Raw genomic sequence first — 26,986 nt, forward strand, 5'->3', positions numbered from 1 at the left:
TCAGGAACAGGAGCAGATATTTGCTGAAGAAATAGGAGAGTGAACTGAGTTAATTGAGGCTGTGGGTTCCCTCCAAGGCTGCACACTGATAATGAAATGTGAGTGGCCTGTAGCTCCTCATGTTTTGTCTGCTTCTCCCTGCAGTGAACGTCCCATAGTAAATGTGTCTGCACAAAGAGAAAATGCAGATACAGCCAGCAGAGATAAACCCACTTTCATTCAAGCAAGACTTGATTTGACCAGTTCTGAAGGAGTTTTGAATCAGAGTGACATCTTTGATGTCGCTTTCATTTTGTTGCCTGGAATATTTTAATTTGGGTATTTAAATGGCAGAGCTCTGAAAATGAACCTGAAGTTTCCAGTTGTACTTTGGTGACAGGAATACATCAGGCCCCTCTGAGGTTTGGCCTCAACACTTCTTATGCAAATCAACATCAAAACAAATTAAAAGTCCTGAGCTGGTGTATCAAGCGAACCTCTGCAGGCAATAAGAACACAAGCTGATTATTCTCACGGTTTGTGCAATAATTCCTGTCTGGCCTTGTAACCACAATAGCCTGCCCTTTGGTTCACCATAAAAAAAAGGGAATGAGAGATAAAGCACCTCCTAAGGAGGATGTATTATTACAGCTTTTCAACAGGGAATTCACTGATCTCTGTTGGGAATCAGAATTCTCTGCTCCTGGAGCCAAATGGTTTTGGTCCTCCTTGTGTGACAGTGGCACCTCCCAGGGTAACCTCAAAACAGGAGCGGGTGTGTCGTGGTGAAGGTGTGACTGTGGGTTTGATGAGCAAGGCTCAAGCTGTGGAAAAAGGGATGCCGGGTCCTGAATAGTGAAAATGCTTTGTATTTTATTCAGGTGCTTTTATTTTACAGCTGCACAAGCACTTCCAGCCCAGCTGGCTCTGAGCTGCAGCACCAGCCTCACCTGGTGGGGCAGCGGTGCCTTGGCCCCGGTGGCCACTGAGCCACGGCGTTTGTTCCGGAGCCAAACGAGTGGAACATGGTCCCTGTGTCCCCCACACCGCTAATAAATCATTTCCGCCCGTGTGTCTCCTGCCCCTGCTCGGGACCGCTCACTCCAAAAGCTTCTCCCACTTGGTCACGCCAAAGCCGCAAGCGCCGGGCGATTTGTCCCTGGGAGGGACATCCCTGAATCCCAGTGAGGACATCCCTGAATCCCGGCCGGGACATCACCGCATCCCAGTGGGGACATCACCGCATCCCAGTGGGGACATCCCTGAATCCCGGCCGGGACATCACCGCATCCCAGTGGGGACATCACCGCATCCCGGCCGGGACATCACCGCATCCCAGTGGGGACATCACCGCATCCCAGTGGGGACAGCCCCGCAGCGGAGCCGGGAGCATCCCTCGCTCGGGGCCGGCAGCCGGGACCGGGACACCCGAGCGAGCCGCTGCCGGTGGGACGGGGCCCGCACGGTGGGGATGGGGCGGGGCCGGGAACGGGAGTGGTTCTGTGTGGGCGTGGCCTGTTATGGGCGCGGCCTGTTATGGGCGGGGCCGCGAGCGGGGCTGGGGCGGTCTCGGGGCGGGGCCGTTCCCGCACGGCCTCAGTGCGCAGGCGCGGTGGCGGTGCGGCGGTGGCTGTGACGGTGCGTGGCGCGCGCGGGTGGCGGGAGCGGCGCGGCTCGATCTCCCCGAACCCACCGGGACAGCCTGGGACCGGACACTGCCCCCGAACCCACCGGGACAGCCCAGAACTGCCCCCGGGGCCGGGTGCGGGTCTTGCAGCAGGGCCCGACCCTCCTGGCGGAGATCCCGGTGCGGCCTCAGGGGGGATCCCAGTGCAGCCCTGAGGGGGATCCCGGTGCAGCCCTGAGGGGGGATCCCGGTGCAGCCCTGAGGGGGATCCCGGTGCAGCCCTCAGGGGGGATCCCAGTGCAGCCTCAGGGGGATCCCGGTGCAGCCCTGAGGGGGATCCCGGTGCAGCCCTGAGGGGGGATCCCGGTGCAGCCCTGAGGGGGATCCCGGTGCAGCCCTCAGGGGGGATCCCAGTGCAGCCTCAGGGGGATCCCGGTGCAGCCCTCAGGGGGATCCCAGTGCAGCCCTCAGGGGGATCCCTGGCCCGCCGTCCCTCGCCAAAGCTGATCCCGGTTTAAGGCAGAGAATCCTGCCAGGCCTCGGCTGTTGGTGCAGAATGTGTTTTCTGACTGCCAGAGTCGCAGGGTACCGAGCTGGAAGGGACCCCCAGGATCATCCAGACAGCCCCCAGCCCTGCACACACACCCCAGCAATCCCTCCCTGTTCTCAGAGCGCTGTCCAAACGCTCCTGGAGCTCACGCTATTCAGAATGGCTCACATTTAGGCACTTGGATGGTTTCTGCTTCTGTGCTCATTCCTCTGCTTTATTCCTGGATGTATTTTACTCCTTTGTTACTGGAGTTTCCTTCATAAACTCTCTGCTGAGGAGCATCCCTGGATACCTCAGAGCCAGATCCAGCACATCTCTGTCTGTGTTTGTTTGGTGTAAGAGTTACAGAATTAAACCTGTGTTACCCTTCAGGATCCATGGATAATTTGTTACTGTAGAAGGGGTCTTGCTGAAACACAGAAAAATGGTTGAGCCTTAATTCCCAAGTGTTAAATCTTTTCTTTCCTCTTTTTAGGAGGATAAATTAAGAAATGGCAGAAGCAGTTTTCCACCCCCCAAGAAGGAAAAGGAGAGTTTTTGAGTCGTACGAGGCTCCCTTTCCTGTGGACGTAGGGGGGAAGGATTTCAGACTATGCCAGGCTGAGATCATTAACAACAATGTGATTGTGAGGAACCCCGAGGATATTGAACAGCTCTACAACAAGGTGCTGCACCCTGTTTGCACAATATTTGTAGTGTTTTAAATGCAGGTAAAACATAACACTGCTTCAAATCTGCTGCCGTTATGCTTTCCTGCCCCTTCAGCCTCCTATGATTCTCCATATTTCACTTCTCTCCTGAAATCAGTACAAAAGAATATATTCTGTATCAAATGTGAAAAGTATTTCTTGTGCAAGTGAATAACAGAATGAAGTGACATTGTGAGCTAAGAAACAGCTGCAAAGCCTTCATGTTTATGTCTCCTTTCAACATTTCATGCAACTTTTCAAAGCATTTTTTTGTTTTTAAAGCTCAGGGGGTTGAAATATTAATGTTTGTAAATGCTTGTATAATTCTTTTCACTTCAGAGTGATTTATTCCCCTGTGAAACAAGCTGTGTTAAGTTTTTTTGTGTCTGAGTACAATTTCAGCAGCATTCTAATGCAGAGTTGGTTTCAGGTGTTGTTTTCAAACGTTTTGTTGGCTGACAAATATTTAGAACTCAGGAAGAAGACCCAGCATTCTCCAGGCTAAATGGGATTTAAACACTCAGTTAAATCGGGTATTTAATACTGAACCAGCCACCAGCAGCTAAACAAGCTTTAGGCAGAGCTGAAATGCTGGAGGAGTTCAGCTGTTTGTTCCAGCTGATCTCACCATTCCACATTTTATAATTGGGAAAAAAGTTAATTTTTATGCCATGAGATAATTTTGGAGTTCTCCTGTCCTTTGCAGGGCTACTTTGGAAAAGGGATCCTTTCCAGGAGCCGCCCAGTGTTCAGCATTTCAGATCCTCTGCTAGTGGCCAAGTGGAGAGGTAAATGGGGGCTGTTTGTACCTCAGCACTGCTCTGGTAGCTCTTCTCACCTTTCCTTACTTGAAGGGATATTTTTCGAAATTATGTGCAGAAGAATAATCTGCTGTGTTGGATCAGGTGAAGGATATCTCTCCTCATCTTGTGCCTAGGAAAAATCCAAGAACATGAAATCCATGTGGATAATTTCTTAGTGCATTCTCCCAAACCTTCACTGAGTTGTTCCTTGGGAAGACTGAAGTAAAAGGGTCATCCTGGGACTTTTCTTCCCCTAATTTTCCTGGGGTTTAATATGCAGATTTTGGTATCCCTGAAATCATGAGGGAAGGATTGGTGAGGTCTTAGTCTGCTTGTATCCAGTCACACCCAGTCTGCTCTTGGCTGTTTATACAAAAACTCATTCTTTTACTCACCTCTCCCGTGACAGTGAAGTCCCAGTGGCCATCACTGGATTTTATCCTGTCCCTCCATGATCATCTAGAGACAAAAGTGTTACAGACTGTTATATTTGTACCTTTCTGGTTCTGCTGTGTCCCTGCTTGAAAAGTGAGATCAAAATGGCTTTGAGGACTGAAAATGGGGACAATTCCTAGGCTGCATGTCACCCCCAGAGATCAAAATCACACAAAACAGTCTTTATATTGATGAAACAATGTATGATTTTTCTTTACACAGGTGTTAACACAAACATGCCCATAATTACATCTCAAAAGTAAGTTAATTTGCCTTTTTCTCCATGTTTTTAGGAAACAGATTGTTCTGGTTTATATTTCTGTTACCGGGTTTCAGATTGTTAGTTGTATAAATAATGAGGGTGACTTGCTTCTATTTCTTCTCTCGTTATTTCATTTATGGTTCACGTTAGAAGAAGCAGAAATAGGGTGGGGGATGCTGCTCAGGGTGGTTTTTCATGTAAGTGTGTAGGTGTTGATTGAATAGAGGCCAAGGCTGAATGCATCCATAGAATGGGTAATTAATTAATTACAGTTACAAGCATAATAGAAGTTCTTCAGGTGAGGAGCAGGAGAAAGGTTTCTGGTGCAGGCTATTTAAAATATCTCTTCCCTTTCCATATGGGATTTTTATGGTGTAGCTGAAGCAGCTCTTGAACTTTTACAAAACATGACATTTTGCTTTTTTTTGAGTATCAGTTAACACTGGTAGTTTGTACACCTAGCAGAACAGTGTGTTGGACCACATATTTATTTTTTTTCTGTTTAAGTAGTGTATAAACTATTAATCATGTGCAGGTGACTTACTCAGTTGGTTTTAACTTTAGGATAACTGAAAAAATTCACTTAAATTTGAAAATTATGCTCCTGCAGCCTTCAAATTTAGGTATGAGAAATAGTAGCCATATTATTACTAATGCTACCACAGTTACTACTGTTTGCAGATGCTGAGCATCAATAAAAGTGTGGTTTTATTGGTGCACAAAATGCTCTGCCTCAGTAGAGACCTGCAAGTGAAAATTAAATGATAATTAAATAATAGAACAAAGGAGCATCTTTTATATAACAAAGAGCACAGCACTGAATTACCCAGCTTTATCAGGAACCTGCAGGGAGACTTATATTTGTGTTGACACATGGAATTTGCATTTAATTGTTACCTGGGCTGAAATTGCTGCCTGAGGATTTTGTTTAGGGAAATAAAAAGTGCTGTACAATATTTGCACTTTCATGGAGTGAAGAGTCATGTTTCAACTGGATGTTATTTTCCAAGAGAAGGAACTGAGAAGGCATTAAAAACATAATTGAAAAATACTAGAAATAGTAGCTGAAAGTTGTAAATAGCTCAGTGATGGGATTATTGTCATTTCTCAGGGATATAACTGAGGGGTTTGGTTCAAAAAGTTGATTTCTTCTGGAGATTTTTCCACTGGTGTTTTTGCTGTGCCATCGCTGTTTTCAAGGCAGTTAAAGCAGAGTTTTGCAGCTCCTGCTCTCAGTCCTTGGCTGTGTAAAAGCTGAAGTGTGAGGGCTCTTATTCCATGTTTAAATCCTGCAATTCCTGCGTGGTTTTGTGGGGAATTCAAGTTTAAGGCTTCCGTGGGAGGAGGATCTTTCTGCCTGGTGAAGTTCCTGCTCCTTGAACCTGCAGCTTGTGCAGGGCTCAGCAATGGTGTTTGCTGCCAGAGAAATGTAAAAGGCCAAAGGCAGAGGAGGCAGCAGAATCCTGTTGTTCCTGAAGCTCCCAAAAAAATGGGAGCCCCATTGTGTGGATCACATTTGTGCCCAGCAGCTGCTGGGGGGGTGTTTGTGCACTGTGCTGAACCTTCTGGGATTTGAAAGTGTTAATTAAAGGAGGGAATCCCTGGAATTCTTCATTTCTTGTGTTCCACAGGTACCAGCGCCGTGTGCAGTGGGCTAAAAGTGTCCTGCAGGAGCAGGGCCTCGACGACAGCTCCGTCACCAAAATCCTGGAGAATTACACCAAGCCCTTCTCCAGAGGGGATGGGGCTGAACCAGCTGGGGACAGCTGCACCAGAGGGGGCCCAAGCCCAGGAAATGCAGAACTGGGCAGGAAACCTGCTGGAGCCCAAAGTCCTGAGGGTCAGAACGGGGGCTCCGAGGAGGGAGGAGATGCAGCTGTGGATCCTGGTATTGGCTCCAGGGACCAGGAACTGGGGGATTCCAGGGAAATGGCTGGAGAGTCCTGCCACAGGGACCCTTCTGTGCTCCGTGGCTGCGAGGTGAAGCAGAGCCCTGAACAGAGGGCTTGGGAGGGCATGGACTCAAGGGAATGTGCTCCAGAATATGTGCTGGTGCAAGAGGAGGAAGAAGGAAGCTCCTGTCCTGAAGATGACTCCAGTCATGCACAAGAGAACGTAAGAAAAAATATCCTAATCTTTAGAAAAAGCTACTTTCAGAACTCAGTATTTTTTCTAGTTCAAGCATTTTAATACTAGTCAATTTTTCTTGTAGCTTGTCAAGAAGGAAGTATTAGTATGCAGAAAAAACCCATTTAGGATTTTTGAGTACTTACAACTCAGCTTGGAAGAGGTATGTGTCAAGCACAATGCAAGTTATTTTGCTTTTCATCTGAAAAAGTAAACGTTAATCTATGCTAATCACTGTCATTTAAAATATGTTTCTAAAATACAGGGTCCTTCTCTGTCTCCTAAATACCTGGATTGTCTTAGTCATTAAACTTAGCTTTAATAAGCTGTGATAATTACAGGAGATGGTTAAAAAATAGGGTCCAATCCTATTTGCTTTAGGTGAGTAATCCCACTGACACAGAGACCAGTGACCAGACTTAAATATAGAAATAGCAGGAAAACAACATTTATATGAATCCTGTTTCAGTTCTGCTGCTTCTAAAAATATTTGTGTTAGTTTTAACACCATGCCTTCAGCAGAGATGACATTGGTAGAAAATTAATTATTGAAGCCTTTGTACTTGCAAGGCTTTGTGTGTAAACTACAGAAGGAATGTAGCTATCAGTTAAACTGACTCTGCTTGTTTTTTTCAGGCTTTTTTCTTGGTGTATGCTCTGGGATGTTTAAGTATTTATTACGGTGAGGTAAGAGACTGGGTGAGTTTTGGGGATGCTTTTTCTCTGGATATGGTTTGGTCTGAATCTTTACCTCTGTGGCAGTGATTTGTGCTGTTAGCTCTGGAAGAGGAAGTACCAAACAGAGGAATTGGGATGATTTTCTTACAAGTAACGGTATTTCTGTTTAGGAAATACAGGTCTGAAAGCTTTAAGTTTACCAAGACAAATAAAATTAAGCACTGTCTGTCTGCAGAGAAAGTATTTTTGTTGTAACTTAGGCAGGAAATACAGGAGAAATAATATGGTGAATAACTACACCTGCGATGGCAAAATTCTTTGGAGTTTTAAACATTATTTTTTTCAATCCATTATTCATGTAATGCCATAATAATTCAGATCTGTGCTTTTAGTTTAAGATTTATCTACCTTTCCTTTAACAGGGATGTTATGGGACTGATTGTGAACTGCATAAAAGACCCACTAAGTGGAGCACCTGGTTGCTGTCCTGAATTTAGGGATTCTGTGTTTCACTGTGTGCAGTTCATGCCCTGCAGCAGCCTGTGTATGTGATATTTGATGCTTGGCTGTGATGCTGTGCAGCAGAGCATGGCTGGTTTGTGTCGGTGCAGTGACTTTGCTGTGTGGTGTTTGCAGGAGCCCCTGAGCATCGTGAAGCTGTGGGAAGTGTTCAGTGAGGTGAAGCCTGATTTCAAAACCACCTACATGGCCTACCACTATTTCAGGGGCAAGGGCTGGGTGCCCAAGGTGGGGCTGAAGTACGGCACGGATCTCTGTGAGTACCTCCCCAAAAATGGGATAATTTCCTCCTCAGCCCTTCTCCAGGCAAGGCAGAACTCCAGGCCCAGAGAGGAATTCAGAGGACTGGAGCAGCCTTTGCTGCTTGCAGTTGGCAAAGGATATCTGGGTTTAGCAATGAAGTTGGGATGTGAGTGGAAAGGAACATCCCATATCCAGTAGGTGAAGAGACAGCTTGGGAGGTCTGTTTTGCTTCATGGGGTTCATAATTCCTCCAGGATTGCCCTGAAATTCCCTTCCCAACTTTCTCCCTCCCCTTCTAAACACATCTCCTGCAGTGTTAATATGACAGTTAATATGACAGTCTCTAGAATAACAGGTTTGATCCCAGTTCACATTAAAGTTCATGCACTTTATTCATCCCATTTAAGAGAATCTAGACTTCTGCTGAACTTACTGCCGAGACTGTGGGATGGTTTCTGAGGAAGATAGAGAATGGACTTTTTTTATTATTGGTTGGGGGTTTAATATTTCAGAAGTAATTAGTGGTGTCCTTGCTAAGGAATTCAAGAACTCCATTTAGCTCATGTCAGCATAAGCAGTGCAGTAAAGCCTGTTACTGCGGGAGAATGTGCATTAAAGGGAGGTATTTTGGGATGTGTGCAACCCAGCAGGTGCTGTAATGCTGCCGAAGTTTGGGGGTTGTGCTCAGCAAGGCCTTTAGGTCAGTGTGTAGCTCTGGCTGAATTCATCATCCCTGCCAAAAAATTCCATCCTAAACTCTTTCCTCCAGCAATTGCTAATTCCTCTGGTTCTTCTGCCTTACCTTTGACCTGCCCTGAGTCACTCTGCTGCTCTTCCTTCTCTCCACTTGCTGGGACAACCTAATTCAGAGCAGAATTCAGAAGAGTTGAAGTTTTGTCTTGTGTAATTAAAATTTACAATTAGACAATATTGATGGGCACTGGTATATTAAACTCACTGAAACTCTGATGTAACTGAGGTGTTTCTCTTTCATTTCAGTGCTGTATCGAAAAGGGCCCCCCTTCTACCATGCCAGGTTTGACACTCCTGTTTCTGGCTCATTCCTTTGCTTCTAATTAAATTTCACTCACACCAATTTAGCATCTTCACTGGTTCAGCACATATTCATCACTCAAAATACATTGCCAGCGGTGTTCACACCAGAAACGTGAAAATCCTTTTAGCAGAGGTGCTAAATGACACCATTTCTTTGGTTTTAAGTAACAGGCATTAAAAATTACAAGTTGCAGTGGATTTAGTACTCATATGATGGTGTGTTCAGGAAAATAATTGAATTTTGTAATACCAACTTAAAAAAATATATGGTCTGGGTTATTTATGTAATTTAAGAGAATTTTAAGGGATGGTAATTGTCTTTGTTCGTTGGTTAGTCAGGTTGAACTCCTAGATAATAAATCGGTTATAAATGTCAGCTTAGCATCAACAAAGAGAATGCTACAAACATCCAGAAGGGTGGGAAGGGAAGGCACCATTGGGCACATCCACAACTTCCTATTTCTCCTCATTTCCTTATAGAAAAAGACTCAGTTTCACAGCTTGCAACCTGGCAGATTGTTTAATGCCAGTTTTTAGCCTCTAGTTCTTGAGTTGTCTTCAGAAAATGGCAGTTTCCTTTCTGTGACTTGTCCTGCCTGCTGTGTTTTCCAGTTACTCTGTCATTGCTGAGTTGGTGGATGATAATTTTGAAGGTTCTCTTCGCAGACCCCTCAGCTGGATGTCCCTGTCTGGGCTGAACAGAACAACTGCAAACGCTTCCAAGGTACAGGTGTTGGGATGAAAACAGCTTTGGGATGATAAAGTTTGCTCCAAAGGGCAGGAACTTGGAGTGAGGCTGGGAAAAGAATCCTGCTGAACAATATGTTGGTCAGCCAGCAGGGAGAGAAGTTTCCTTTGCCAATATCCAGGTGAATCCTGGAAGAATTAATATTAAATAATAATAATTAAAGTTCTGCCACCTGTAGGAATGTTAAAAGTTGTGTGAGGAACGGCAAAAAGACCAAGGGACGCTTATTTCCTGACTGCCACTTCTGCTTTTAAAGCCCTTTCCATCTCCCAGGATTTTCTTTTGAGCAATGAGAGTGAAATTTCCGAGATTTTCTGTGTGAGCTTCACGGTGCTTCCATAATCCACTGAAATTCCCATGTTTCCTGGCTGCCCACAGGAGCTCATGCTGTGCTATTTGATCAGGCCTTCTGACATGACTGCAGAGGAGATGTCAACCCCAGAGTGCATGAAGAGAATCAAGGTCCAGGTGAGAGGTTCCTGCTGTTTTGCAGCTCCTGGGGAGAACTGTGCCTGGCTCTTCGCCTTGATTTGGCTGCAATACAATTAAATTCCTTCATGCATTGCATAAAGTGCATTGCAGGATCCCTACAAACATTGAATCTCCTAATCTGAATGCGAAATGTTGCCAGTAGTGTGCGTGTAAGCATTTGAGTGGGGAAATAAGGATTTCTAAAAAAAACTGTGGAGGTGGCAGGGCTAAACTAATTTCAGAAATCAAAGGAGAAAAGCGTGTGTGAGGTCAGCTCACTTCAGGAACAATCATCTGCTAAAATATCTCAGTGGTCACATAATACTTATCAATTTTACACACCTAGTCCCCATGCCTCACTGATTTTCTGTAGCTTTGAGGTTTTTTCCATAATTGCTGGCTTTTATTTCAGGAGCTGATTGTGACTCGTTGGGTTTCCTCCCGTGAGCGCAGTGAGCAGGAAGAATTGTAACTGCCTGCACAAGAAAATCTCACTTTTTAAAAGCCACTTCTTCTTGTTTTTTACCTGATCTTGTGATGAACTGTTCCCTCAGAACATTTTCTGCCAACATGTTCACTTGGTGTGTATAAATGCTGTATAAAATGAGGTGTAACATGTTTACTGGAGAGAATGTTTTACTGTAAAATGTAAGTGAACTGATGAAAGGGAAAAAATTAAATGTGTCCCAACTCAAAATATAAAATAAAATATAAAAAGGTGCGTATTTGAGTAGTGGCTACACTGCAGTTATTAGGAACAGTATTTCTGGTGTTATGGCAGCACAACTCTTGACTTCAGTCTTTGTGAATTGAGATTTGGATTTGGGGAGAGGTTTGGTTGTTGCAGTTGGGACCCTGGAACTTATTTTTACAATCACAGCTCAGAGTTGGGGAACTCTTCCCAGAATTTAGATTTATTCTGGAGCCTGGGCACCTTTCCCCATCTGCGTGAGATGTGTTTTTTCCTCTTGGGATTTGCAGCTTCACATTCAGGTATCTGAATTCCACCTTGGCTTCTTTCCTTTACCACGCACTTCAGAACAGAAAAAATCTGATGGGCAAAGAGGCCGGAGTTATTTGCTGGTATATTTATTAGCAATTAAAGGAAAGGAAATTCACAGTCAGACAGGAATTTGGGATCTCAGCAGCACACAAGCACATGTTCCCTTTTTTTCACTCATCAGTAAACAAAGGTGACAGGAAAAGGCCGCTTTGGTTTGCTACAGCTGAAGTTCCCGGTTCATTTGTAAAGCCCTGAATTCCACAGCAGTTCTGATTTCTGGTGTGAAGTCTTTGCAGAACAGAGCACACAAGGAATGTTAAATCAGAAAACATTTTTCCACAGGAATTCTGTTGTGTGTACATTGTGTTACTTCACTGAAATGCACAAGCTCATTGTTCTGACCCCTCCCTGAGGCGCAGGGCGAAGGTAATGCTGATTTAACACCATTAAACCCTAACCCTGAGCTGTGCAGCCTGCCTTTCCCACTGCTACTCCAGCAGGCTCTGGTTTCCAGCCACACTGTCCTGCTCCTGCTCCTGCTCAGCCAAGGGCACGATGTAGAAGTCCCTGTGAGCCAGCTGCTGGTGCAGGGTGAGGTACCTGGAGGCCTCCCTGCTGTGGGGGAGCACGAAGCTCTCGGTGAACTGGGCTTTGCTCAGGGGCTCCCGGCCCCGGCCCTGCCGCACGCGGTTGACGAAGGCCAGGGCGAAGGTGAAACAGTTGTGCTGCTGCTCCTCGTACCTGGGGAAATGTTTTATATAGGTGCAAAACTTGTAAAAGAAAGGCTTCATAAAATCATGGCTTAGGCCTGGTGCTTCAACTGAGTGCAGCTAGCTGGACTGTTAAGTTCCCATGAAAAAAAAAAATTAAGAAAATGAGAATCAGTTTAAATAACAATCTGTTCAAGTAAGGAAACTGCTCACACCAATAAAAACAAAGCCTGTCTCATAAGAATCCCCAAAGAAAGTATGTAAACGCCCATGAAAAGAGAGAGTCTTAGCATGTACACACACAAACACCTTCTAACCAATGAATTAAGCAGCAAGAAAGTTATTGACCAATTAAACACCATGACTTCCAAAACTGTATAAAAATATGAGCTATGCAATAAAGATTCAGATCATGAAAAATCAAGAATCCTGTCAGTTTCTACTGCAGCAGGGAAACACCTTCTCAGCAGGACTCATCACTACTCCTGGGGGAGTGTTCCCTCAAGGAACGCTCTCCAGGAACTTCTCCATCCCAGCAGTTCAGTATATTCATTACAAGTGGGACTTCCCAGCCTGAACTCTGAGCATAAAAATGAGAGGGCTGCAAGAGTTGACAAAAACGAGTTCTTATTTTTTTTATACCTACTTGGCTTTTCCCTTGTTAACCTTTGCTCTTCCAGCTATTGCTAGCAGCTCTTTCCTGCAGCCCCAGACTTAACTGTGTGCCACCACCATTTAAAATCCTTCTATCAGAGCTGTTCCCTACTACCCTTCAGTAAGTTGAAAAGCTATCAAGAAAACCAGAATTAGGTTTGTCCTGATCCCAAAGGAGCTACAGGATTAGTTTGGTGCAGTTCCTGTCCATTGACAAAATAAGCAGAGGGTTTAATTAAAAGAGTTGTTTTCAGTTCAGTGGTCACTGGTGGTGTTGTGGAAAAAGGTCACTGTGTCAGGAGGGGGCAGATGGAAACCAGGGAAAAGCCTGGAGAAGGGATGCACACATCTCTGACCTTCTGCCAGTGATTTTTTCATGTCAAGGCAATTTTAGTATTACTGGGAACTGTAAAAGTGACACAAATTCTGTTGGCTTTACCAGCTCTGTAAACTTCTAAAAATTCTGTTCTAAATCAAATTTTCCATCTCTTTTAGGGAGGTAATGTTTGATCCCTGAAATTTTATACTCAGCACATAGAGAACTGCTAAGAAATGCTTTTAATTCAATGTTTTTTTTCTTTCTTCTCTATTATGGTTACACTCACTCAGTGACACCCAGGCAGGCTCTGTGTCACAGCTGCTCTCACTGAGGGACAATCCCACGACTGGTGTTTCCCTGGACAGCTGCTCTGTCACCACTGGAGCTGGAAATCAGCCTGGTTCCCACTTCTCACCACTGACATCAAAAAACAACTGGCCAAGAATCTCATCACTGTGCTCAGCCTTTCTATGCAAATACACCTCAAACTGCTGAAACCTCAAAAAATAATTATGGAATTGTGCCTGCACTTTTGTACTCCGCTGCATGCAGGTCATGTTTCATCAAACTGGGGCTTTTAACATAAAATCCCCTAAAAGCACCTCTTGCTTTAGAGATTTTGTGTTCGAGCAGCTGAGTTTTGCTTAAAATTCAGAACATTCTGGCCAGCCAGGCCAGGCTGAGGGTGATCCAGGCCAGGCTGCCAGCAATGTGTGTCCTGAAGGACACCGGGCTCTGAAACCCCCAAACCTCATCCCAAACACACCCCAGCTGTTCCCTACACACCTGTCAGGGAGCCAGGCCTCTTCCAAGGAGAATTCCTCCAGGAGGTTGTCCCACTGCTGCAGGAGCTCCCACATGTCCGGCTGCACCAGGGCGACGCTGATGCACTGCTCCCAGCCACTGCCATCCCTGTGCACACCCTCCTGGTCATAGTTGTACACCACACCTGCAAACAGCAGTGGGGTGCTGGGGAACACACACACACAGCCCTTTTTGGGGCTTGTGCTGACTCAACTTCCCATCAGCCGAGTAGGAAATGCAGTCCTAGCATCTAGCAAACATCTGGTCTCATTTCCACAGCATGGTTTGGAAAAAAGTTTGGCTCTTTTAATAATCATCGCATCAGGCTTCATTTTTAACCCCCAAAGGAGACTGGCTTTGTATTAAATACACAACTGAAATGATGTTTTGAAGGGTGGGTAGGTAGAACCCAATACTATTTTTAACGTGGCTTTTAAAACTGTTTTTTTAATTAGGGGTGTTTTTAGAATTGCCAAAAACTATGTTACTCTCAATTAAACTGTAATTCCTTTAAAGCAAGCCTAGCCCTTCATTCCAGGGGTGGAAGGCACCTGTTTATTCCATTCAATGCCTGTTTAATCCAGTCAGGAGAAGGGATTTGCTCTGGAGCTCTGCCGCACAGCGAGATCATTCCCAGTGAGCCCATCCCAGGATATTCGCAGCTGCAGCTCCCAGAGCAGCAGGGGTGGCAGGTGGGGTGGCTGAGGGGGTTCCTGCGGGGTGTGGGAGGCGGCACGGCTCGGCAGGGACCCGCGGCTTACCCTGGGAATTGGTGATCCCGACGTGGAGGTCGCAGTGCCCGTCGTAGTCGCTGGAAGAGGAGCAGAGGGGCTGAGGAGTGTCCGTGCACAGCCCAGAGCTCCCAGAGCGGCTGTGAGCCCTGTCCCGTCCTTTCCCTTCTCCCTTGTCTTCCCATTTCACCTCCTCCTCCTTTCCCTTCCCTTTTCCCCTTCCCCTGTCCTTCCCTCTCTCTTGTCTTACCATTTCATTTCCTCCCCCCTTCGTCTTCCATTCCCATTCCTTTACCGGCCCTCTCCGTCCCCATTCCCTTCCCTTTTCCCCTCCCATTCCCTCTCAGTGCCCGCCCCTTTCCCCATATCCCTCCCCTTTCCCCTCCCACTCCCGTTCCTCTTGTCCCTCCCCTTTTCCATCCCGTTCCCATTCCCCATATCCTTCCCTTTCCCCTTTCCCCTTTCCCCTCCCATTCCCCATATCCCTCCCTTTTCCCCTCCCTTTCCCCTTTCCCCTCCCGTTCCCGTTCCCGCCGTTTCCCCTCAGGCCGGTCCCCGCGCGCGCGGCGCCCCCTGGCGGTTACAGCAGGAAGGTGCCGCGGCTGGGCCTGATGAGGAAGGCGCGGGGCTGTCCGTGGCCGTGCCGGAAGGGGCAGCGCAGGCGGGCGGGCGCTGCGGCCAGCCCCGCGCTCCGCAGGTCCCCGCCGCACGCGGGGCAGCGCGGCGGCACGCGCCGGCAGTACAGCAGCGCGCGGCAGTGGCGCACGCGCAGCAGCGCCATGGCCCGGCGCGGCGGCCTAAACCGTCCGGCCGGAAACGCGGCCTCGGGGCGGGGCCGCGGCCACGCCCATCCCTCCCGCTGCGCGGAACCTCGGTGCGCGGATTGAGGAGCCGGGCGGGCCCGGCAGAGCGGTGCACGATGAGCACGAAGCAGGTGACGTGCAGGTGAGCGCGGCCCGGCCGGGCCCGGAGCCCTCGCAGCCCTCAGACACCCCCGGCCCCTGCCCCGCGCCGTCGCAGCCCCCTCGTTCCGCTCTCACGCCCGCCACGCTCCGTCCGTGCTCGGCTGGAGGTCGTGGGTGCCCCCCGAGCCACCCTTGTCCCCTCGCTCTCCCCCGCGGGCTGCCCGGGAAACAAGCGGGGGCAGTATGAGAAGGCTCCTCCGAGTCTCCTCGGGGAAGTTTGGTTCACTGAAAGGGCTCGGATAATGGAAGGGCTGCCCGGGGAGGTTCGGGGTGCCCGTCCCTGGAGGTGGCCGTGGAGCGCCCTGGGCTGGGGGCAGCCTGGGGCTCGCTGGGCTGGGAGGGCTTGTCCAGCCTCGGTGATTCTGTGAACACAAACCAAACCAAACCCGGGCAAACCGTTCCTCCTGCTGTGACCTGCGCCTCTCCACAGGTACTACTTGCAGGGCGTGTGTCGGGAGGGAAGCAAGTGCCTGTTCTCCCATGATTTGGCCACCAGCAAATCCTCCACCATCTGCAAGTACTACCAGAAGGGGCAGTGTGCCTACGGCGCCCGCTGCAGGTAACCCCCGCTCCCCGGGCTGCCCGAGGGCTCCCGTCCTGTCAGCTTCACCCCAGGGCAGTCACAGAGCCAGCAGAGAGGACCAGGGGAATGAAATAATTTATTAAAAGCGAGTTTTCCCAGGGCCAAAAGCAGACTTCGCCTCTGGTAGTGGAGTTGCGCTCTGGCTCAATTCAGGGATTGTTTTGCTCTGTGAGAACTGAGCTTTGGGTTTCACATCTTTCCCATCCAGGTCTTGCAGTCAGAGCTGCAGGTGTCCGTGGAAAGGCCACGGAGAGGCTGGAAGCTCCTGGTGCAGCTCCCAGCCACCCTCTTGCACATCCCAGTGCACAATTTTGGGGATTTTCAGCTCTCTCCTCGTGTCCCCCTGGGTTGGTGGGAAGGCTGAACAATTCCACAGCTTTCCCTGGAGTCTCCAGGTTAAAACTCTCAGAGGAATCCTCTAGGGAATACTGTTTCATCAGGGATTTGCCACGGGGATCCTTCCTGGAGGAATTCCCTGCTGGCTGAGGAGCCTGGAGCTCACCTCAGAGTTCTCTGCCTTGCCTAATCCTTGTGCCAGAGCAGGATCATGGGCTGGACATCAGTGATTCCATCAGCTGCTCACCTGGAATTGGTGGTGTGGGATGGGCTGAGTGACTCCCAGGGATCAGTATTGGCTGCAAGCCGTGTGTGGTTTTTCTCCAGCTGTTTGGCTGGAATTTGGGCACTGGGTGCACGTGTCCAGGTCCACAAAGAGCTGGGGAGTATTTCTGTTCCCGTGTAAATACTGTAGCATTGGGTGTGTCCATGGAGCAGCCCCTGTACTCCCCTGGCTGCTCCTGCTCTGCTGCTGGGGTGTTTCTGCGGTCCCACCGGCTGGCTGGGGTCCTCTCCTTTCCCGGAGCCGCTGGTTCGGTGTCTCGGTGCCCGGCCCGATCCCGGTTTTCCTGCCGCAGGTATGACCACGTGAGGCTCCCTCCGGCGGGCGGAGCCGCGGCCCCGCCGCCCCCCGCGGCCCCGGGCAGCCCCCGGGCGCCCCCCGAGCACGGCCCCGCCGCCCCGCGCAGCCGGAGGGAGAAGAGGACGCTGGTGCTCCGGGACAGGGGTGAGTGGGAGGCTGCTCTGCCCGGCACCAGGGAGGGAGGGAGAGGGAGGGAGGTGTTGTCCCCTGTGATTATGGGAGTTTCAAGGCCAGCCAGAACTCCCTCCTGGAGCCTCCTTCCCGCACACACTCTGCCTGTCATCCTTTTCAATGGCTCTGGGAAGTGACTGCTTCCATTCTGCTCCCTGAGGGATGGTGAGAGGAGTGTTTTGTCCACCCTGACAGGACAAAACTATCCTGGGGGAATGTCAGGCTCTGCTCCCGGACAGTCAGCAACAGGACGAGAGGAGCTGTTTGATCCCTCGAGCCTGGGCAGTTCGGGCCGGACATGAGGAAGAATTTTTTCATGGGCAGGGTGGTCAGGCACTGGAAGGGAATCATCATCCCTGGAGGTGTCCAAGGGACAGCTGGATGTGGCACTCGGTGCTCTGGGCTGGGAGACAAAGTGGGGTTTGGTTAAACTTGATTATCTTGGGGGTCTTGTCCATCCTTAATGATTCTGTGATTTTTTTTTTAGTCTATTTGTGACCAGAAAACACCTGAATAAACGCTGCAGTTGAACTCCTCAGTAGGCAGCTTGGGAAAATCCCTGCCATTCATGAGCAGAAAGGGCTTAGAGATGAGATCCCATTGGGAAGAAAAGTTGAGATTCGGAGCGACAGGAGCTGGTGGGGGTTGAGTGCAGTGCCCTGTGCTTGTCCCTCCAGATCTATGCGGCTCCAGCGAGGAGAAGCAGCGGGCTGGCGCCCCCAGCGGCCCTGGGGCTGTTGTGTGCTGCGGCGAGCCCGGGGACAGCGAGGAGGGCAAGCCCCACTCGTACCTGGAGGCCATCTGCAGCGGGCTGGAGGAGCCGGGCGCCGGCGCCACCGAGCAGCTGTGTCCCTACGCCGCCGCCGGCGCCTGCCACTTCGGGGAGCGCTGCCTGTACCTGCACGGGGAGCTCTGCGAGATCTGCGGCCTCCAGGTGCTGCACCCCTTCGACCAGGAGCAGAGGAAGGCCCACGAGATGGTAAAGGGGGAGCTGGGAAAGCTGCTCAGGGCAGGGTTGGGGCTCTAAAGATGGGCTTTGCAGGAGAGCTTCTTCCAAAGAGCTTCTGTTGTATTGCTTGTCTGGAGAGCGGTGTGGAGAGCGGCCAGCTCGAGCCCCTGGAGCCGAGTTGGCAATGATGCTGCAGGGAGCAGCTTGTGGTTTTTCCAATTTCATCCTCATCAGAGACTGGCCTGCTGCCTTCTCCCACAGCACCCTGAAAGTCTCCCAGGAGAATGTCTCTGGGAGGTCTCTGAGTCACCAGCTCACCTCGCAGTGCTCTGGGAGTGGGAATGGGTTGTGGATTGTCACTGCTGGGATGAGAAGTGCTGCTGGGGGAAAGCCTGAAGTAAGAGACTAATTCCTTAACTGGGTAAAAATTAGCACCTGATGAATGAAGGTGGCCTTAATTGTCATCAGAGGAACACCTTGAGTGTGGCACCTATTTAATGAGATGCTTTCTGGGGATGTTTGAAGCACCAAGGAATTCAGTATCTGTTATCTGACAGAGATGCAGAAAGGGATGAGTGAAGCACCCTGGCATCTTTATTTCTGACAGCTGAGAGAACACTGAAGGCTGAAATGCCATGATTGATTTTAATGTGTTTTAAGTTAAACTCTGCAGTGATGGGGAGGAATGATGTCCTCAGTGAGTGTTCCATGTTCTGCCTGCAGCAGATCCTTTCCAGAGGGAATTTGGTTTGGCAGGCTGGCACTCACAGTGGCTTTCTCCCCTGACAGATGTGCATGGCAACATTTGAGCACGACATGGAGAGGGCCTTTGCCATCCAGGCCAGCCAGGACAAGGTGTGCAGCATCTGCATGGAGGTGGTGTATGAGAAGCCCTCAGCCTCAGAGAGGAGGTTTGGGATCCTGTCCAACTGCACCCACACGTACTGCCTGTCCTGCATCCGCCAGTGGAGATGTGCCAAGCAGTTCGAGAACCCCATCATCAAGTGAGTTCTGGCACCTGCCACGGCCTGAGAGGGGCTGAGCCTGCTCGCACAGTGGGGCTGGAGCTGCAGGTGTTAACAGAGCTCAGCAAAGGCTGCTCCAGCTGCTGGCCAGGCCCAGGACTTGGCTGAGAGCTGCCTGCACAAGCAGCAGGGTGCACTGGGTGTCCTTTGGTACCAGTTCCCTTAATTCCATGGCCCTGCATGGGCAGTTTGGCCAGTGGCAGCTCAGTCCTCTCTGATTGTGTGGTCAGTGGGCAGAGTGGACTCTGCAACAGCTGGGACCTTGCAGCTCTGCCCCTTGCATTGACCCAAAGCTCCATTTTTTCCTAAGGATGTGCTTAACTACAGGATTTTTCCCCTAAACTGCAGCTTGCTCTACGTAAATGTCCCACTAACCATGCTTTCATCTGTCTCAGTAAATGCCTTTATCTTCTAGCTCTACAAAAAATGTGTTCCAAACATGTTCCCCTTCAGATGAGAGAATTTAAAACATCCACTTAGGGCAGTTTCTGTCTTTGAGCATCTCTCAAGTTACAAACATGCTGAAGAAAAGGTGGGAAATATTTTCAGACTTTTCTGCACAACTTTGACTCCAAATGTCACTGAAGTGACCGTCAGCTCCTTGCATTTTAAAAGGCTGAGACACCTTAATTTGTGGTTTTGGCTGCACTCACAGAACACAGTTTATTTCTACACACTGTGGAAATCCCTATTGCGTTTGCTCAGGTCCAGAAACAAACACAAGCCCTGGGTGCCCTGAATTGTGTTATTCCAGCTGGAATGCGCACAAGGTGTTGTACTAACGTGGGAGGAGGTGGCTGCTGCCCGAGGTGACGAAGATCCCCTTTCCCTCAGGAGGATCCTCACTGCTCGGGGCAGATCTGTGGAGGGTTTCAGGCTGGGGAGGCCCCAGAGCATCTCTGGTTTGTCTTGTTGCTCCAGGTCCTGCCCTGAGTGCCGGGTGATCTCCGAGTTTGTCATCCCCAGCGTGTACTGGGTGGAAGAGCAGGAGAAGAAAAATGAGCTGATTGAAGCATTTAAGCAGGGAGTGGGGTAAGTGCAGCAACCACCCACATTCCTCACGTTGTTCTTTAGCTGCTTCAAGACTCAGTCAGTTGCTGAGCCTTTATTTTTAACCTTAATGTAATTACAGACCACTCTGCAGCGAGCTCCTCATCTCTGGTCACACTTCTGCTTCACTCTGTGGCTGTGTAATTGTAGATCAGAAATTCAGCCTCTGTGTGCTCAGAAATGTTAAAGCTATTTCAGCTCACTTGCCAGAATTGGCTTCATGTGGCTTCTGTGGATGCCTCAGCCATAATTGCCTGGAGGGTTGTTGGTGACCGAGGAGAGCAGAGAGGGAAGGAAAACAAAGAGTTTCACTGCTGCTGTCAGCTGGGGGAGGCCAGAGCTCTGGCAGTGTTACCAGAGCCTTACTGAGACTGTGGGGACTGAACTGCTTCTCCTTCCCTTCCAGCTTGAAGACAGTAACCCTTTTTCTTCTAATTAACTCAGGAAAAAGCCCTGCAAGTACTTCGAGCAGGGGAAGGGAACGTGTCCCTTTGGAGGGAAGTGTCTTTACCTCCACGCTTACCCCGACGGGACCCGAGCTGAGCCTGAGAAGCCGCGGAAGCAGCTCAGCTCCGAGGGCACTGTGCGGGTAAGGAGGGCCCTGCTGTCACCCAGACCTCATTTCAGTGTCACCTGTGCAGCTGGGAATGGCTCCTGCCGTGCAGGACAAGGGAACAAAGCACCTCTCGGTGTTCCTTGGGCAAGGGTTTGTTCTTGCAGACAGAAGGTGCTGCTCATTTACCTGCAAAGTATCATTGCTTTGTTTTTTCAACCAGTCCAGACCTTTGCTCGCAGGAATTCTGCTCTTAAAGCTTTCACCCACAGTACTCCAAGCTCCTCTCCTGTGCTTGGCACTAAGGGCAGGTGAAAAGGGTGAAACCTCACACAGTGGTGGTGCCTCTGCCCCAGCTGTGTCCCTTCACGGCCTGTTCTGGGACACGAGAGCCTGGCTGTCACCCTGAGCTCCGAGCTATGTGATCTCATCTTGTGATGGTTTTCAGTGAGGAAATGAGTGCCCAGGCCAGCGTTGTGCTGGCTGGGGGTGCTCAGGCAGCTTTTTCTCTGTTGCAGTTCTTCAACTCCGTGCGCCTGTGGGACTTCATCGAGGACAGGGAGAGCAGGAGCGCGCCCGGCGCCGACAGCGAGGTCACGGAGCTGGGGGAGCTGTTCATGCACCTCTCTGGGGCTGAGGAGGATCCCACTGCAGCCCAGTGAGCACACACAGCCCCTCTGAGCCCAGCAGTGCTGCTATTTATTAGCCATGCTTTTATTCCCTCCAGCACACGTAGAACAAAACGTGCCCTGGTGGTTACTCGTGCAGTCCTGGTAAAGTTTTCAGATAGTTTTTATATGGCAACAAAAAAAAAAAAAAAAAGAAAAAACAACAACAACAAAAGACTAAATATATTTAAAAAACAAAAAATAAATTGGCTGCATGGAAAAAAATCCCTTAATCCCAGGAGGGTTTTCTCCCTCTCTGGCCTAACATATGCTGTCTTGTGAGCTGAGTGGTAGTGTAAATACAGGTCCAGTGCAAGCTTAAGCTGGTAAAAACTGTTGCTAAATAGAGTTTGGGTGCATTGGGGTTTTTTTTCCTCCGCTAGATCAGCTAAATGTAGAACTACAAACCCCACTGGGAATAATGGTCACAGTGTAGGGTTTTCTCCTTAAAAAGGAGCTGGTGCATTGTACCTCAAACAGTACCTGGAGTTCAGTTTGGTGGATTCTCTGTGTGTGTGGGGCCGGGGCTGGGCAGGGCCGAGTCCCCAGCCCTGTTTCACACCAGTCAGGTGCTCAGAGGCAGCAGTGGCTCCTGCTGGGAAGCAAAGGCAGCTGCACTGATTCCTGAACTGGCTGCACAAACTGGAGCTTGGAGCAGGAGAGTGAGGTATTCCCATATCCCAGTGATTGCTCAGCCAGGCCTGCCCCACAGCCAGGGGTGGCTCTGCAGCAGCTCAGTGCCTCCACTCCTCTTTTCCCCAGCAATGCTGAAGGCCCAGGAGGGCTGGGGGATCAATGCACATCGCTGCATTCTGCATTCAGAACTGCTACTGAATTCTGGCTTTGTTAAAAACCTGATTTCTGTTGCTGTGGCAAAGGCAGCTGGATTGTGAAATCTGGTACCAGAAGTTAATTCTGTCTGCCAAGTCATCTGTATTAACTTTGCAGCTAAAGCAGGAATTCAGTGTGCACTCAAGTGGCTGCTCTAACAGCATGGACACACCTGAGCATGAGCTGTCACTGACTCAGGTCCTTGTAAATCACTTGGGCTCGGAGTGAGACACTGAGCAGTGTTTGTAAACACAGAGATGAGGAGTTTATTGCAGAACACTTTGGTTGCAATGGAAGGCAGGTGTGTAACTGGTTTGGTTATTATCTATAGCAGTATAAAAGCATAAAAATTAATACTTAATGTGTAAGAAAGAAAGGCCAAGAGCAGAAAGCTGACCCATGGATCAGTGATGGTCCCAGTCTTGATCCACCAGGGGAGGAAAATTAGGAAGCAAAATGTGTTCAGAGAGAGCTGGACAGGAAGCTGCTGCCATCCCTGGGGTGGTGACACCAGGATCGGGGTCCCTGCTAGGAGGCAACAGCAGGAACCTTAATCTGGGATTCAAACATCTTTAACTGGCACCAAAGCAGTGACTCCAGGATTTTCCATCCAGCTGATGTTAGCATTTCTGGGTCAGGAGCTCCTCCCCTCTGCCCCTGCCAGCTGTGCCCTCTCTTCTGACCTGGAAATTAAACTTTCCCATCATTATTCCCCCCTAAAGTTAATTTTTAGCAGTGCTCACTGCACAGTCAGGTCTGGCCTTGGCAGTGTCTGTAACAAACAACAATTCCCAGTTCCTTGGTGAAACTGGCCCAGGACAGGTCCTAAATCCAATCAGTGCAATTGCTCAGCACTAAGGAGAAGGTAAATTATCCCTAAGAGGGATGGCACACACTACAGTGAATGTTCCAAGGGCACCCAAACACCCCTTCTACCCCAGAATACTTCCCCAGCTCTCACCCTTCCTCAATTCCTTCTTTTTTATTTTTCCATCCATTTTTTTTTTTCCAGAAGGAAACACTGTCAGGTATACACCAAAAAAAAAAATAAAAATCAATGGATAGGATGTCCTTTACCTTAAACAAGACATTCCTCATTTACTTTGCCCCAAGAAATGAGGAGGAGTAGTCTGAAATTAAAAAGATACTTTTTTAAAGCTACCCAGGGACTTTAAAATGTCTGAGTTTCTAAGTTCTTCACTCAGCAGCTTTTATTTAATTGGACATCAAGTGCTGGTTACAATAAACCCACTTATGAAAAATACTTCATTTTTTCAAGAGACACATGATCTGCTTTAAATATCATGGGTTAATGGTTTCTTTTGGGAAATCAGAGTTAAAGCAACTTACCTCTTCTGGGTTTTTTTTTCTATCGTGTTTTAAGCTCATTGTCATGAAGCGAAAATTAGAGATAAAGAATGTTTAGAAGAGAGTTGCAGTCCAAATACCAATAGTATTATTAAAAACCATGCAGAACTATATGGAGCAGTCTCCTTCAAGTCTCAATTCACTACTTAGGAAGCATTCTGTTATCTTTGAGCATTCTGTTATCACCCAGGGATGAATACTCTACCCTTACCCTGGTATGGAACATTCTGAGGACAAACTGGAGGTGATTTCTGTGTCTGGCTCTCCTCCCTTTCACGGGAGCTTTGTGGGGTTTTGCTGCTGCAGAGGCTGTTTGGGCATTCCAGGGAGAGCTGGACACAGGGATTGTCACAGTTCCCAGCAAAGGCAGCAGATCTGCCCAGCAGCTTTGGGGTGGAGGTGCCTGAGGGCACAGCCAGCCCCTGCCCCACTCCTTGTGCACCCACAGAAAGGCAAAATCCCAAACTGGGCTTCCCAAACCGTGCCCTAATAACCAAATAACCCTCATTTCACCAACTGCTATTTGAAAAAACCCATTTTTAGATTCAGCCACCTATTCCTGATTCCATGGGAGTTCAGCCAACAAAAAACTGACTTGCACCTCAATAAACCAGAGAAAAGAGCAGAAGTGGTGCAGGGAAAGAGCCTGAGAGCACATCAGGGTGGGTGTCCAGAGCAGCTGCTGCTGAAAGGTCATTACAGTACAGAAAAACTGTCTTGTCATGTGACTGGAAACATAGAGGTTGTTTCATCCAGTGTGTTTTTACTTGCACTGCTATTATTTATCAGTTCCTTTTTAAAAATTATTCAGAATGTCATTTCTTGAGTTTTCCAAATGCAGATGTCCCACTCAGAACTGTGGATGACTACATTAAAATGATGACATTGAATCTTAAACCTAAAATTTAATTTATTTTATTAAAATAAGATAATCAGAGGAACCTTGGCTTACAATAAATGCATTTTCTCAGGAGCAATAAAAACAAAATTAAAACCCAAATCAACAAGAAAAACTGTATATGCTCAGTTTCCTCTTGCTAGTGCATCTCTTGGACGACAGCTTCCGATGGGATGCAGCCTCTGCAGGAGGTGGGAACATCCCTCAGCCTTTTCCAGCCCCCAGCCCAGCATCCCTCACTCACCCCTGCCTGGGCTGCAGGAACAGGTCCATAGTACCAAAGGCAGCTGGGAGGCTTCTCAAGATGACCAAAGCAGGACTGGCTCACCGCCTTCTCTGAGCAGGACAATTCACAACTGATTCCATCCTTTTGCAAGAGTTTTTCTTCTATGTGCAAAACTATTGCAAAACTATTTTGTGTTGAATTAGCATTTTAACTTATTTCATTGGCTTGGTGAAGCTCTTAGGCAGGAGCTGATTTCCAGAGTTATTTCCTCTTCCCACTCCAGGCACAACTCCCCAGGGTGAGGTGGCACTTGGCGCGGGGCAGTCAGAGCACCAGAACGTCACATGGCCTGTCCTCAGAGCCACCTCGCTGAGCACAGAGCAAACCCAGCCAGAGCCACTGCCAAAGAAACAGCCATCGCTTCTGGGAAGGGGAAAATAAGGCTCAAGTGCATCTATTAAAAAAATAGTAATAGATCTCTTGATTTGTAGTCTGTTACCTCTCCCAGAACAAGAGATGGTAGCAAAGGCAATGAGGAGCTGTGTCCCTGCAGGCTGAGAACTGCACGAATCCGGAGCAGCTTCTCTGTACAAGTGGGACGCGGAGGATCCTGCCGGAGGAGCCCGGACACCGAGGCGTGGGAAGCACAGCTCGTGTTGCTCCTGCTGCTCCAGCCGGGGGAGCAGGGGGCAGGAGCAGCTCAGAACGCAGCTCAGAACACGGGCAGCCTGGTGGAGGTCAGCGTGCACGAGTTGATGTCCTCGGTGTGGGCGGCGCGGTGCAGGGACGGCTCCGAGGCGCTGCGGTTGATTTTGGGTAGAGAGTGCTGCAGCAGCTCGATGGATGACAGGATCTGGGGGGAGACAGCAGGTTAGAGAGGCTTGTGGGACCAGCAGCTCCCTCTGTTTCCATTTAAACATTCACTCATTCAGTTCTTCCCCAATTCAATTACGGCTTTAAGTTTTATTATAATGCTTTGTGGAGCACTGAAAACAGAGGTGGAGGAATCCAGCTCTGCCTGCCCCTGTCAGTGCTGTGAGGGCCACAGGGAGTTCCAGAGGGTGGGAGGGTGTTTTTCATCAGTTCACAGACATTAAGATCAATTATTAAGATCATTAAGATCAATTAATAAGCATCTAAACCATCCTCCAGTAGAGTAACGGGAAAGGAACTGCATCTTCTGCCTGACATTTAAAAAGAACTTTCTAAACAATGCTTGACTGCAAGAGCAGTAAGTTATTTTTCCAAAATTTCTGATGTTTAATTAATTACTCATAATTAATAAGCATAAGAAAGTACCTTCCCCATAGTGACAGGAGAAGGTGGAGAATCCCTTGTAAAAATACCAGAAATTGCTACATGAATTTACATCCCCCAGTGGATTTTGCTTGTTCAGAGCTGCAGGGAAGGAAAGGAGGAGTGGCCCCTTATTTTTCTGAACCCTACTCTAAAATAAAATGGATATCCAGAGATAGATTGCATTTTTACTGTGTTAAGGGTTTGGCTTGTCTCTAGCTAGGTCAGGGGTTGAAATCCTGCTCTGGGGTTAGCCCAGCAAATGCTGCAGGTTGTGTTTCATGTCACAGAAACTGCAAGTCCAACCAAAACACAAACTGCCAAAAGAGCTGCATTATGAACAAAGACAGGCTGCACCTCCTATTAACCAAAATTTCTACCTGAGCAGACTCTGGTGTGTGCTAATGGCTCTTGATAAAACCCTCAGGTTCCTGTGCAGGACACCCCACTCACCTGTGGGAACAGAGGTCGTTCTTCCCTAACTTTCTTCAAACAATCTGCTACGAGTCTCTTCATGGCTTTGGGGCAGTTCTTGTACAGCTTGCTGAGGTCTGGGGAAGCATAGCCCCGGCCAACCATGAAAATGATCTGCAAAACAACAACCAGCACCACAGAAGGCAGGTTACACAGGGGGCCTCACTGCTGGGCAGCGTAAGTGCCCCCCAAGGGGGTGAAACCCAGTCCCAAAGGGCACCAACAGAGCCCTGCAAGCTTGGCTAACCATACAGCCTAGTAAAGACTACATAAATAAATAGTCAACATTCAAAGGCTGGACAAGAGTTACTGGGTTTTTTCCCCTTAGTAAAAAGCACCAAATCTTCCTGATGTAACAGCAGCATATTTAACACCAAAAGGGGAATTTCCCATAACTGCAAATGTATAAACCAAGGTTTTACTCTGCAGCAAAAGCTGTAACATGGGAATAAATTAACAAGGCACTTCAAATGTTTATAAACAGGGAATTTTTCTCCTCTGAGTACCTGCGCTGTCAATACTGAGGTGAACATTTACTGCTGAAACAAATCAGGTTGTCCACACCACTTCAGTTGGTTTGCATTTGTATTTATCCTGCATTT

General features: G+C 48.7%; 4 protein-coding genes across 11 annotated transcripts in view; 2 read left to right on the forward strand and 2 right to left on the reverse strand.

Moving 5' to 3' along the window:
- Positions 1-1,532: 1,532 nt before the first annotated feature.
- Positions 1,533-11,140, forward strand: TSEN2 (tRNA splicing endonuclease subunit 2). 2 transcript variants are annotated; one of them, XM_005531809.3, is made up of 12 exons: positions 1,533-1,617; positions 2,632-2,821; positions 3,552-3,633; positions 4,306-4,342; positions 5,977-6,460; positions 6,558-6,635; positions 7,109-7,159; positions 7,787-7,925; positions 8,912-8,948; positions 9,581-9,692; positions 10,095-10,184; positions 10,600-11,140. In XM_005531809.3, the coding sequence occupies exons 2-12, from the start codon at positions 2,648-2,650 to the stop codon at positions 10,657-10,659; spliced, it is 1,344 nt and encodes a 447-aa protein (XP_005531866.2). In that variant the 5' UTR covers positions 1,533-1,617; positions 2,632-2,647; the 3' UTR covers positions 10,660-11,140. The 2 variants fall into 2 exon arrangements, with proteins under 2 accessions (XP_005531866.2, XP_087917907.1); XM_088061781.1 differs by lacking the exon at positions 1,533-1,617 and adding an exon at positions 1,645-1,786.
- Positions 11,141-11,260: 120 nt separating this feature from the next.
- On the reverse strand, positions 11,261-15,189 carry MKRN2OS (MKRN2 opposite strand). The gene is made up of 4 exons (XM_005531808.2): positions 14,993-15,189; positions 14,439-14,488; positions 13,660-13,822; positions 11,261-11,931 (listed from the first exon to the last, which is right to left on the reverse strand). Exons 1-4 carry the CDS (start codon positions 15,187-15,189, stop codon positions 11,679-11,681), a joined length of 663 nt encoding a protein of 220 aa, XP_005531865.1. The 3' UTR covers positions 11,261-11,678.
- Positions 15,190-15,220: 31 nt separating this feature from the next.
- On the forward strand, positions 15,221-21,497 carry MKRN2 (makorin ring finger protein 2). Of its 2 annotated transcripts, XM_005531828.3 has the most exons (8): positions 15,328-15,353; positions 15,804-15,932; positions 16,871-17,019; positions 17,724-18,025; positions 18,785-18,999; positions 19,942-20,052; positions 20,515-20,659; positions 21,142-21,497. In XM_005531828.3, the coding sequence occupies exons 1-8, from the start codon at positions 15,328-15,330 to the stop codon at positions 21,283-21,285; spliced, it is 1,221 nt and encodes a 406-aa protein (XP_005531885.1). In that variant the 3' UTR covers positions 21,286-21,497. The 2 variants fall into 2 exon arrangements, with proteins under 2 accessions (XP_014115922.1, XP_005531885.1); XM_014260447.2 differs by lacking the exon at positions 16,871-17,019 and having other exon boundaries at positions 15,221-15,353.
- Positions 21,498-24,382: 2,885 nt separating this feature from the next.
- The window catches only part of RAF1 (Raf-1 proto-oncogene, serine/threonine kinase), a 38,252-nt gene continuing 35,648 nt past the window's right edge, over positions 24,383-26,986 (reverse strand). For all 6 annotated transcript variants that reach the window (XM_014260444.2, XM_014260442.2, XM_088061780.1 and 3 more), the window contains 2 exons: positions 26,364-26,498; positions 24,383-25,467 (listed from right to left, as the gene is read on the reverse strand). In XM_014260444.2, coding sequence (XP_014115919.1) covers positions 25,327-25,467; positions 26,364-26,498 — 276 coding nt within the window. In that variant the 3' untranslated portion in view covers positions 24,383-25,326. The remainder of the gene's footprint in view (positions 25,468-26,363; positions 26,499-26,986) is intronic.

Source organism: Pseudopodoces humilis, chromosome 13, assembly GCF_049639895.1.
Source record: "Pseudopodoces humilis isolate 2021_Gansu_Grassland_sample_001 chromosome 13, ASM4963989v1, whole genome shotgun sequence".
NCBI lineage: Eukaryota > Metazoa > Chordata > Aves > Passeriformes > Paridae > Pseudopodoces > Pseudopodoces humilis.

Excerpts from the sequence above, each read along its gene's own strand:
- MKRN2OS (XM_005531808.2), bottom strand. The coding sequence starts at position 15,189 with ATGGCGCTGCTGCGCGTGCGCCACTGCCGCGCGCTGCTGTACTGCCGG. Across the intron at positions 14,489-14,992 it reads AGCCGCGGCACCTTCCTGCT|CGACTACGACGGGCACTGCG; the intron begins GTAACCGCCAGG and ends CTCCTCTTCCAG. Across the intron at positions 13,823-14,438 it reads CGGGATCACCAATTCCCAGG|GTGTGGTGTACAACTATGAC; the intron begins GTAAGCCGCGGG and ends TGCTGTTTGCAG.
- TSEN2 (XM_005531809.3), top strand. The coding sequence starts at position 2,648 with ATGGCAGAAGCAGTTTTCCACCCCCCAAGAAGGAAAAGGAGAGTTTTT. Across the intron at positions 2,822-3,551 it reads TTGAACAGCTCTACAACAAG|GGCTACTTTGGAAAAGGGAT; the intron begins GTGCTGCACCCT and ends TGTCCTTTGCAG. Across the intron at positions 9,693-10,094 it reads CAACTGCAAACGCTTCCAAG|GAGCTCATGCTGTGCTATTT; the intron begins GTACAGGTGTTG and ends GGCTGCCCACAG.
- MKRN2 (XM_005531828.3), top strand. The coding sequence starts at position 15,328 with ATGAGCACGAAGCAGGTGACGTGCAG. Across the intron at positions 20,053-20,514 it reads GCATTTAAGCAGGGAGTGGG|GAAAAAGCCCTGCAAGTACT; the intron begins GTAAGTGCAGCA and ends TAATTAACTCAG. Across the intron at positions 20,660-21,141 it reads GCTCCGAGGGCACTGTGCGG|TTCTTCAACTCCGTGCGCCT; the intron begins GTAAGGAGGGCC and ends TCTCTGTTGCAG.